Raw genomic sequence first — 12,033 nt, forward strand, 5'->3', positions numbered from 1 at the left:
GGTGAAAACTAGCCATAGCATTAAGAAATATTTTAGGGTCTTCAGTTTCTGAAAGTTCTTTTTATCTGTCAATAAACTAATATCTGAAATAATGGCTTTAAGGATTATGTGGGATAATACTAGACTAAGGCTCTAAGTTGATAAGTGAAGCATTTGTTAAGTGTTTAGCCCCATTTTATGACCTTCCTTGCCACAGTTGTTAAGTGAATCACTGTAGCGTTATCAACACATTTAAGTGAATCTGGCTTCCCTATCAACTTTGCTTGTCAGAAGGTCATAAAAGGGAATCACATGACCCATGGACATTGCAATCGTCATAAATATGAGTCAGTTGTCAAGCATCTGAATTTTAATCACGTGACCATGAGGGTGCTGCAATGGTCATAAGTCACTTTTTTTAGTGCCGTTGTAACTTTGAATGGTCACTAAATGAACTCTTGTAAGTTGAGGACTACCCGTACAAAATTGTGGAATGCACAGTACTATCCAAAATCCCTTTTGGACACTACATCTATTGGGTTCCTATGGTGTGTGTGTGTGTGTGTGTGTGTGTGTAAAGTTTCTATATTAGAATTGCTCAAATGCTGATTTAAAAGCTACTTAACATAACAAAATGCTGGGAGCTAAAATCCATTCTTCTTGCTTTCCTGACATTTTTACACTGACATGTTGCAGAATGCTGTGGTTGCATTTTTAATAGATATTTTGTTTCTGAAGAGCACAAGACTGCTTTGTTAGTGTCCTCAATATGATGGTCATGATTTTTCTACAAATACGCAAATTCAGTAACTTGGGTTCATTAATTTGGGTTGTATCGTTGACTTGATTAATCTGTAAGTATTGATGGGCGAATGATTTAAGAACAAAAAAGCATTAAAGGTTGGCTTACCTTATTTCCCCTCCAAATAAAAAAGAAAACGACTCTTATATTTTCTAGCATAAGGTGGAATTTGACCAGACTTCATCTTATGCAGTTGATCGACTCAAGCCGGACACACTCTACAAGTTTCAACTAGGTGCCCGGTCTGAGCAGGGTCTAGGAGTCCTTACTCCAATTTTGGAAGCTCGAACAGCACAGTCCAGTAAGTGTCTCTGTATGGCTATGGGAATGTAAGCAAGGGGAAATGCTGTTTCCACTGTGTGAGTTAATGGGGGATTGGAACCATTGTCTATAGAAAATGAGGAGTGACAAGCCAGCTGTGGTTCTGAAGCAGGGCCCATTTGGCCAGGGTAAGTCTTGTTTCTCTTTCAGCTCATGCCCTTTCAACAGGTAGACTCGCAGATTTACAGGGGAAAGCAAATAGACAAGATGTATTCCCTGTCTCTCTGAGTTTTACTGCATCCTCTCCTACCTTCCATTCTGCTGTAAACAAGGTATTCCATCTCTGAACCTTGTGCATGCATATCCCTGCTCTGCATGTGCTCATATCCCTTTGAGAAACAACCTTGCTCATATTTCCTCCATACATCTCAGGACATCCAGCTGTCTATGCACTACATACATTATGTTGTTGCTGTTGCAAATTTCTATGAATTCACTTGGAAAAGAGCAACTCCATCTCTTCAAATAGGGGAAATCATTAACACATTTAGCAGAGAATGAATGCTGAATTAAGTAGTGTGATGCACCATGTTGCATGTTCAGACTATATATACCAGACAACAGTAAAATTAATCAGATGGCCAGATAAAAACCTGTCTGACGCCGGATTGCTTTTTATTCTCTTCTCAGCCCATGTGCTAGTGAAGTATAAGCTCAGTTCACTTATTGGCAGCTCAGAAAGTAGCACGTAAGCAGATTAAGGCTATCAAAGAGCTCTAAGATAAGCTTGCTTTCACTGGTGATTTGAGGGCTTGTTTTTATGAAAACATTTAGGGTGGAAGTGAGACATTTCTGTTTGTGCCATCTGTCAAGAATTTAGGGACTCCGTGGGGCAACAAATGATGCAATAACAGCAGAGCTTTCTGCATGCAGCCAATGTGTTCCCAAGCAGAATCAGCTCAGGGTGGAACTGCTCCACTTGTGATTGGGATTACCTTTCATTTTCTCAATAGTAGGTCACTCATAAGGACTCCAGTAGCCCTGTTTATGGAAGTATTATGTCAAACCAATGGATTAGATCAAATGATACCCAAATGTAGATATTATAAATATTAGATATTGGAGAACATACTGGGTGGCGATATTTCTAGAGCTGGCAGCAGCTACTGAACAATACATGAATCAATAGGGAGCAATTGGTATTTTCCCAGTCATTGTACTTAAACAAAAAGAACAGACAGACCATAGAAACAAAGAGTAATACAGATGTGAAATATGACAGATAGGAATTGTGATGCAAGGCTATGTGTAACTGAGCAATATTTGATGCCTCTGCAGTTAGAGTGCAATATTTTGGCTTGCTAAGCACATTTGCATTTTGAGAGCATGTGATAGGTGCTATCACAAAAATATATAATGGGGTAGTCCGTTCTCTAAATACCTACTGTGATTGGTCCAGCTTTATCACATAATTTATTTAAATCAAAATATGCAGCCACTCCTTTGAACTTACAGCTTCCCCAATTAGGATCCACTTCCCCCCCACTCTTTCTGTTACCCCATACTTCTATCACACATACCACTCTTGAACATTCATTTGATTCCCTCCCTCATGGAATACCTCCAGATAACTTATACTCTCTCTTACATAACATATGTGTTGAAAAACTCAACATACATATTTGTAAACAGACCTTCCTTACTCATTGTTGCCACACGGTCTCTCTTATTGTCTGTAGATTTCTGACTTGGTTTTTCAAACCTATCAAAACACCATTCTTATCCTAGTCCTGGTGATTTCATGAACTTTTCCCTAGATCCTTCATAGTCCTCTTTTGGCTGCCTTACTTGAACATGGCAGAGAGGTTCATCTCTTTCTTCAGGCCCACTAGAGTCAACAGCAGAATGAAGCACTGCCTGCTATTTTGTGCTGTATTACCTTCCTAATACTGTTTCTGGATTGAAGTTGGACCTAGAAACACTCTAGAGAATAAAAAGTGATTAGGCGTCTCAAGACTGTTTCATTTAAAAACACTTCCATCCACTTGCAAATTAAAATACATCTAGAATTAGCAGCAGAAAGAAATGTGTGTACAGGAGCTATTTTGCCTACTCCGTAATAAGGGAAGATAATCCTGATAGTGTATTATAAACAGTTGTAGATCCCAGTCTGCAGCTAAAGGTTGCATATTAAGTTGGCACTGAAGATAGAAATAGGGAAGAAGTCCCTGAACTTAGTTGACATATGTGCAGTAATGTCATGATGAGGACTGTTATTTGCACTTGTATCCCAATATCTGATACAAAAACTTAAGTTGCTGGTTTTTGCATAATGGTGCACCTTATTTTACACACGTACACATACATATACCACATACTTAAGCCAGTGGCCCATCAACCGCTATAAAGCACTCACTATAGAGCAGTGTTTCTCAACCTTGACAATTTTAAGGCATGTGGACTTCAACTCCCAGAATTCCACAGCCAGCATTGCTGGCTGTGGAATTCTGGGAGTTGAAGTCCACATGCCTTAAAATTGTCAAGGTTGAGAAACACTGCTATAGAGGGTTCTTCCGAATGGAGAACTGGTAGAGGAAGTAGATGTTTTATTCTTCTTCCAGTAGCTGATCCATGGGATTCAAGATTATAAACAAAGATTTGAATAATTAAATTATCAGGAATCTTGCAGGAGAAAAGCAGTGGAATGTGACGAGAAAGATTATGCTCTTAAAACTAGGTAGTCATTTTGAGGAACTGACATTACAAACCTGTATACCAACTTCAGAACAAGCCTGGTTCAAATGGAAAGCTAAAAGACAATGTCTAGAACTTAGATATATGTAAATATGTAAATATTACAAAGAAAACAGCTTGCCAAACAGTCTCTTAATTCTGGATGTACAAAGTGATACTGCTTTTAGCATTATGAGAATAATCTATTTGTTCAATCCTTTAAAAAATATATTTGAATTACATTGTTAAGGACCTGGTATTCATCATATCATCATGAACTACTGGCCTTTGTACATTGCAAGGAAATCTTAATCAAGGCATTGCAAATGTAATCATGTTGCCTGTATGAACATTGTAAATGTGACATTGACTGTGCATAATATGTAGGTACATGTTGATATATATTTTTATCTCATTCAGGTTTTTTTATGCTTCCATTGTTTCATTTTATTTTAACCTCTTCTAATGTTAATTTGCTGTTTGTGTATTGGCAGTTTCACAGATGAGATTCTTACGCAGCCATTAGCTATCAGCAGTCAAAAGTAATTTTGTGCCTCACTTGGTTCAGTTACTGTACTTTGTTAAACAGCTTTCATTTCCCTTTTTTCTAATTGCCATGAGTTTTATCAAGTAGCATCAAGCAAAAAATTGTCTCAATGAATCCCAGTTTCCAAAGTGTTTATGAGTCAAGTGTGCAAGGAACTGCTTAGCTGCCTGTACTCAGGGAACCTGCATGTTGACTACCTGTTTCTTGGTATCTCCTATTTCTTTCTTTGGCTTTGACTTTCGCGGTCTTGACCTTCTTCTTTTACTAGCTAAATTTCTAGGCAAATTGAGTTTTCAAGCCTGCTTTATCATTTTAAAATATTTTTATTTAACATGCATAACACAAGAAACAACAAAAGGGAAATATCTATAACTTGGAATCCCAGGACATCAAACAGCATACAAAACAACCTACTATGAACAGAGATAATGAAATGAATATTTCTCCATCTTACAGTGGAAAATACTTATAGCAGAGAGTATCATTCAATCATGTGGAGGATTATGATTATGGAGGATTCTTCCCTTTTTCTTCTTTTTGTTGTATAAACAATAAGTAGTATGATGTGTATGCTTCAAAATGATTAGGAAAAAGTGCTTGCAAATTTGCACAGGCACAGCAGCTCTTGGCTATTCTTTATTTGTATATTTGTTTCCAATAAATAATAGGTGTGCAACTTTATTCAGGATTCCATGTGAGTCTGAATAAAAGATGACATTGCTTTAAGGACCTCACTCTTTAAAGTTAATATAATTCTTAAAGAAGTTGGCACCCTTTTTTAGTTTAAAAATCCAAGCAATAAATATGTTCCAGAAAGCACATAAGATGTATCTGCATTTATTTTTCATCTAGTAAAACAGAATTATCACGGTAGCATAGGTCTAGTGACAAGATCCCATATTTTTTGCAACATTGGTTTTTTTTTTTTCCTGGTGCCCACAATAAGTAAATAATTAGGAACAATATATCTCTATTGGAATCAGTGCACAAGCTGATCTGTAAATTCAGCTTTTATTGATGTTCAGTTTTTTTAAAAGAAAAAAAATGAAATATACTCAATTTAGTCTTGTTTCCAGAAAGTTTCTACTGCTGGCTATTCCTAGCATATCTACATATATGTACCAGCATTATTACATCTGGTAGACTGGTGAAAATCTGTTGTAGATAACAGCCATTTTAAGAGGACTGGAGTATCAGAAATAAATTACTTTTGATGGAGTTGCACTTTGATGTTTCAGGCATGGATTTACTATAGTTCCTCAGTTTTCTGTACATACACATCGTTTCAAAAATCTCTTTTATACTTCTTTAGTCTCAAATATAGTAGTGTGTATTCAATAAAGCAATGATAATCAGTTTTTGCTTATAATTAATACTAGAAGTTCAAAGGAGATGAGTTTCATGTCTTTACCTGCCCTCTGATCATCAAAATTAGCATAACCTCCCATGATTTAGGCAATATCTACACTATAAAATGGTATTTAAACCTTTTGTCATCTGTCTACTGTGGCAGGTCTTAATCTTTTAATATGGATACTTTCAGCCTTTTTGTGAGATTCCTAAGAAAATTTTATGATCATTTTGCTCTGTCATTTTAATTACTTTTTTATAGTGACAATATCAATAGTGGACTCAACATGATGAATTAATAAACAGAAACAAGTCATCATAAAAGGATTCCCATAATCTGATCTGGTTGAGAAGAGAATGGTGAATAGCACCTGTTTTATATCTAACTCCTATTTCACACATATACATTTACAATCTGGCAACTCAGAAATTATTTCAGATAGTTGACATTTAAACAGGTAGTAGTACTTATAGTAAGAGTTTTAAAATGCCTTCCTTTGTTAAAATGCATTTGTTTTCTTAGTTTGACTTCCTGGTGTAAATTAGCCATTCTTCCATAAGAGCCAGTATTTCTTTTTTTTTTTTCAATTCTCTGAGCTGTTCCCCTGGACCTGGTGTTTTTTTTTTTTTTTCTGCTCTATTAAGAGTTCATCTATTGTTCAGTATTGTTTGTTAATATTGTGAATAGATCAGAATTTTTACACTCAAGTGTCTTTATTGTTTGTCAGTTTTTTGAGGAATTGCTTACATTCTTCTGCTATTTCTTTCAATATTGTCTTACTGGTTTCTGTCTCTCCTTTCGCTACTTTTGCTTAGATGCCATTCATATATCTTTAGCATCCTCAGGTAATCCGAGTTTGCTGTTGGTCCTTGCAATCCAAAGTGTAGCTTTAAGTTTAATTTTCACATAATTCTAATGTTTTTCCTAATAACTGTCTTGATCTGACTTTCCTCCAGTAGAATATATGAAACATATATTCCTGTTCTGGTATTCGCCAGTTTTTTTTGTTGTTGTTGTTGTTCTGCTTACCAAATAAAAAAATGATATTTTAAGTTTCCATCACTACTTAGTGATAGTTCCATCCTGCAAATCATGTTTTTATCTCTTTAAAAACTTTCTTTGTGGTCTTTATGATTCTTGTTTCAGCTTCTACTCAGAAATTTCAAAGCTATGGTGCTATCTATCAGATTCAGTAGACCTTGTATTCTGAGATTATGTACTAAGCAGTTTAAGCAAAAGTATCCATGCAAACTACTGCTTAAATACCACGCCTCAGAAAGAATATCACTGAATTTTTTAAAGGTGACACATTATTCTTAGTTGGCTTGTTATCTTCTTTAGATCTCAGATTCTCTCTTGGGGACTTCTGCTCTTCTATTCTCTTCTAAGTATTTTCTAAGATTTTCAATTTCCAATTTTCTTTTCACTATGGTAACCACAACCAGTGATCTTGTGAATGGCACACATAGACCTAATTCCTGTGCATGTACAATTTTAAATAACAAAGAAATACAAACTTTGTTCTCTATTAGGAGAATCTCTGTTGGCTGGGTAAGATCTCACTGTACTTGGTATGTTTTGCCCAACCATTTCCCTACATCTTCCCACTTCATTTATTCATACCTAGCCCCTTCTGCCCCACCCCAAGAGGTCGCATGTGTAAGCATCAGCTCTACCACCATCCGGGTAAGTTGGGTACCACCACCGGCTCAGAGCCGCAATGGAGTCATCACGCAATATTCCGTCGCATACCAGGCAGTGGAAGGAGAGGACAGCACCAAGCATGTGGTTGAGGGCATTGGACATGAGCACTCCAGCTGGGAGATCAGCAACTTGGAGAAATGGAGAGAGTACAAAGTGTGGGTGAGGGCTCACACAGATGTTGGTCCTGGACCAGAGAGCATCCCTGTCTCTGTTCGCACTGATGAAGACGGTAGGTTCTGATGCATGGTCAAAGGTAACATCTATTGATTGTTACAGTTTTGTTTCTTAGGAATGCACTATGGATCTCAACTGTATGATATAGAAACAAAAATGCTCAATTTTTTAAAAAATAGGACAGCTCCTTTGTAATTATATTCAGTTAGAATATGAAGCCAGAGTTTATTTGGTGTCTTGTCCAGATGGAGTTCATAGATAGGTTCTGTTGGGTAGAATGCTGCTTCCTATACAGATCTGCTTCTTAAGTCTCTATCAGGGGCATATCAATGCCACACATTGCATTGCATTAGGTAGACATGTCAGTTAGGTCTCGATTTAAGTTTCCTGTCTAGAAATTGACAGTACTCAGAGTGACTGGCACTTGTTATGTTACATTCTGGCCTCAAAATACTGGAGAGGCCATAAGCAAACATAGGAGCAAGAGAGCCACTCTTAAACTGAGAGCAGATTGCCTTTGCTGTATTACTCCTTGCATTGCTGAAATTCTAGGAAGTGATGCATAGCTAAGTTCAGAGACTGTTTCCCAGGAAAAGAAACGCGTCTGCAGGTTTTGCTGCTTGATTTGTTTGCTTTAGTTCTCATTTAGCAAAGCCTTAGCCAGAGGGAAGCTACTACCCTAGAAATGTCTTAGCAAACTTGAAACATTAGTCTGAGGACTGCATAGATGGCTCTCCCAGGTAGGCTTTGTCAGGCATGATTTTGAAAGCTTTCAATAACACTGAAGTTTCATAAATAGCAAGTAAGGTGGATGAAATCCTTTTTGTATCTTGAGATGTATTTGGTAGTTAATACACTCTTTTTTATAATCAAATGACATGTAGTAACCCAACATAAGTCAATCCCTGGGTAGTTGCTATTAGCATAAGGCTCTGTAGGTAAGATTCATGATAGCTGGGCCCTGCAGAGCTGTCACAAGCAATATTCAAGTTATAACCGACTAATAAGAAAAGGGATCAATTTGTTAAAACACTGTTTCATTTACTTTCCATTTGCTTTTTGGAAAACCTGAAGGACATAAATCATTCCCCATTCTGCCCTCCTCCTTTCCTTTGCTAAATCATTATTTCCCTTGATGCTCCTCTTCAAGTAACTTTTTAACAGTTAGGAGCAAGATCTATGGAAAATAATGTGTTGCCTAAAATTGAGCAAATGCCATATCTTTTTCTGGAATCATTCTTAGAGATTTCACCCACTTTCCAGTCTCCAATTAACCTTCTCTTATTCTGACAATTGGGGCACTGTGTGCTTTTGGATGCCATGGATTGCTTTTGCAAAAGCTGAATGCTGTTTTAGCCTTCCAAGCTAAGGCTGAATAGCAGTATGGCAAGGGGGATTCTAAAATGAATACATTGCCCCATTCATATGCAGAAGAAGAAGCTTCTTTGAGAGAACATTCCTCCATCCCTTCCCTCTGCTCTTTTTTAATTTGCATTGATATTTTTGTCTTTCTATGTAAGAATCCAGTATAATAAGAATGTGATTTTTGCCAAATGGTAAATAGGTTGTACACTGCCTTATGAGAAAGTACCTCCTTGTAAGAAAATTGAAATTTTTCAGGCAACTGCCATTTTTCACTTTTTATTAAAAAGCACTCTATAACCTAGAAGCATAAGCAGGCATCTCAGTCTTCAGAACTACCTTTTGCTGGAGCAGTGGAGCAACTGACCGTAAGCTATTGTTCTAAATGCCTCCTTTCTTTTAAAAAAATCTGCTCCTGTTCTCTGCTCACTCTTTAATGCAGAGTGAGGATGGGAGGGAAATCCTTAGATTTCTGAGGAAAGCTTTGCATCTTCTTCTAATAACAGGATAGCTTAGGCCAGAGGTGGCGAACCTATGGCACATGTGCCAGAGGCGGCACTCAGAGCCCTCTCTGTGGGCACGCATGCCGTCGCCCCAGCAGAGTTTGCCAGAGTGGCGAGTGTTTGGGAGTGATGGGGCAGGAAGTGAGTGAGCAAGCAGCGTTAGCCCCCTGGGGATGCTCCAGAGATGGCGAGGGGCTGGTCCCCACCACCCTAGTCCCGGCCCGTCCACACCCACCCAGTCTGCCGTCACCACCGCAGCTATATCCACCCAGTGACCACGCCCACCTAGTGGGCCACACACACACACACCCCGCTCCCCCTGAGAGCACCACAATGCTGATGCGGCCCTGGCATTTTGCAATAAATAAGTGGGTTTTGGGTTGCAGTTTGGGCACTCAGTCTGTAAAAGGTTTGCCATCACTGGCTTAGGCCATTGAAAATGCTGTACATATGTTCCATACACTGTTAATCTTTGAAATCTGACATGTCCATATATACAAACATGCATATACCAAAATACTTGTTCCTTGGAACAGTGTTGAAGAGTGAGGATTAGAGAAAGCATTCACAATTAAGGTACCAATGTTAGATGTTTGATGATTTTTCTCTAACTATGTTTGCCTATGTACATTGCAGTGCCCAGTGCTCCCCCACGGAAAGTCGAGGTAGAGTCAGTGAACTCAACAGCAATTCGTGTTTCCTGGAAATCACCCATCTCCAGCAAACAGCATGGCCAAATTCGAGGTTACCAAGTCACCTATGTAAAAATGGAGAACAATGAACCAGTTGGACCACATGTCATCAAAGATGTCATGGTAGCGGAATCCCAGGTATAGCCCGCTATTGATGAATATGCATACTTGTTTGCAGAATTACCTGCATGTCAGTGGGGTTTTTTTTTGTTTGTTTGTTTATTTTTGGTTCATAGGACTGGTTAAAATTCTAACACAGATGTGAAATCTATGGTCCCAAATGGTGTTGAACTGTTAGATCCTGTCTGAATTAATCCATAGAGTTATTTGTCATGGATAATGGAAGCTACAGTCCAAATACATCTAGAGCAGGGGTGTCAAACTGCCAGCCTGCAGGCCAGATGCATCATGACAAAACCGCGCCCACCCCATTGGTGGAGAAAATGCTCCGATGACGTTGCAAGTTTGACATGTCTGATCTAGAGGATCCCAAATTCATTATGTTTACTCTAAATAAATAAATTTAGAATTTAAGGCCAACTGCACAGTATATGGTATACAACACCATGTAACTAGAGATTGCAAGTATAAACTCAAATAATGAAATTCAAGTAAAGAATGAAAAGATAGGATTAATCTAAAGAAATCAATTTGTTGGAATAAGTTTAAGGAAAATACAACTAAATGGGCTTTTTGGATAACACATCCAAAAGGTTAAGTGTTATTAAATATTGCTAATTTTGCTAAAAATGGATTAAATGAGTTTCAAAATTGCCTTCTAACCGTCAATTAAGTCATCCTAAATGGAAAGTCTGGGATTCATCAGTAGTATGCTGGAAATAAATGTATGCTTTATTGATGGTTCTGTATTTTACTACAAGTGTTAATAAGGCTTTGTCATATTTGAGTGACATGATTTGTCAGATCAAAGAACTTCCTGAAACGAAAGCAGAAGGGAAAAGGTTGACTAGAGTGAAATAGTTTTTGAGAAATTTAAGGTCTTTCTTAATGTAATCCAGCACTCCAGGGAAGTGGATAATATAAGCATTGCCTGCTATCTCTTTGGAACTAAGTATGTTGTCAGTACTATACTCATAATGTCACTGAAATAAAGAAGAAACAAAGTCTTAGTTTTGAACTATTTGTTGTAATTTTTCTACTTACTAAGACAGAATACCTTTTGGATTCAGGAGGGATGGGGGGAAGGGTTCATGCTGGGGAAAAAATCTATAGTTCCTGAGGTTTCTACAGTTGCAAGTTGGGGGTGATCAGTTGTGAGCTAGATTTTTTAATGGCACCCAGTAAAATTACGAGAGAACTGCATAACTAATTGATTCGCTTCCTAAGTATAGTTGAATTATTTATCTCTCTCTCAACAGGGAACAAAGCACAGCAAAAAATAAGAAAATAAAATAAATCACACACACCTTTCATACACTAGAAAATAAAGCCCAGCCTAAGAATTAAGGAGAAATAAAATAAGAACCTATTCGCACAGGATTACATTTCTTGGATTAGATCATCAGAATTTCTATGAATCTTTTCAAAATGTTCATATTTGGGAACATACACAGTGTTTTTTTTCTGAGAAAGTTGTCCCTTTAGCTGGTAAAATGTATCGCTTTTCTATCTTTCCCTAGGGCTAAAGATTTAGTCCTCAAAAAGTTATATGGTTAAGCTCCTATAGATGAAATAATTTAATTAAACCCATTGAACCACCAGATTTTGTATAAGAAAGTAAAAGAATCTATGCAGAAACAGCAGCAGTAGAATAGATTTCTTTAACTTTGATGTAAAACACTATATATATTCCTCTGATTATCCTTCATGGATATGACTTACCTTTTATTTCTTGAAAAAAAATGGAATCCGTATATACCTATCCTTCAACAGATGGAGGCATAGTATAATAGTCTAAGACCATG

General features: G+C 37.4%; 1 protein-coding gene across 2 annotated transcripts in view; it reads left to right on the forward strand.

Moving 5' to 3' along the window:
- PTPRF (protein tyrosine phosphatase receptor type F) overlaps window positions 1-12,033 on the forward strand; it is a 547,145-nt gene that overhangs the window by 460,568 nt on the left and 74,544 nt on the right. For both annotated transcript variants that reach the window (XM_039323287.1, XM_039323286.1), the window contains exons 11-13: window positions 938-1,082; window positions 7,301-7,606; window positions 10,053-10,246. In XM_039323287.1, coding sequence (XP_039179221.1) covers window positions 938-1,082; window positions 7,301-7,606; window positions 10,053-10,246 — 645 coding nt within the window. The remainder of the gene's footprint in view (window positions 1-937; window positions 1,083-7,300; window positions 7,607-10,052; window positions 10,247-12,033) is intronic.

This window comes from Crotalus tigris, unplaced genomic scaffold (assembly GCF_016545835.1).
Source record: "Crotalus tigris isolate CLP2741 ecotype Arizona unplaced genomic scaffold, ASM1654583v1 scf7180000024167.7108832, whole genome shotgun sequence".
NCBI classification, from domain to species: Eukaryota; Metazoa; Chordata; class Lepidosauria; order Squamata; family Viperidae; genus Crotalus; species Crotalus tigris.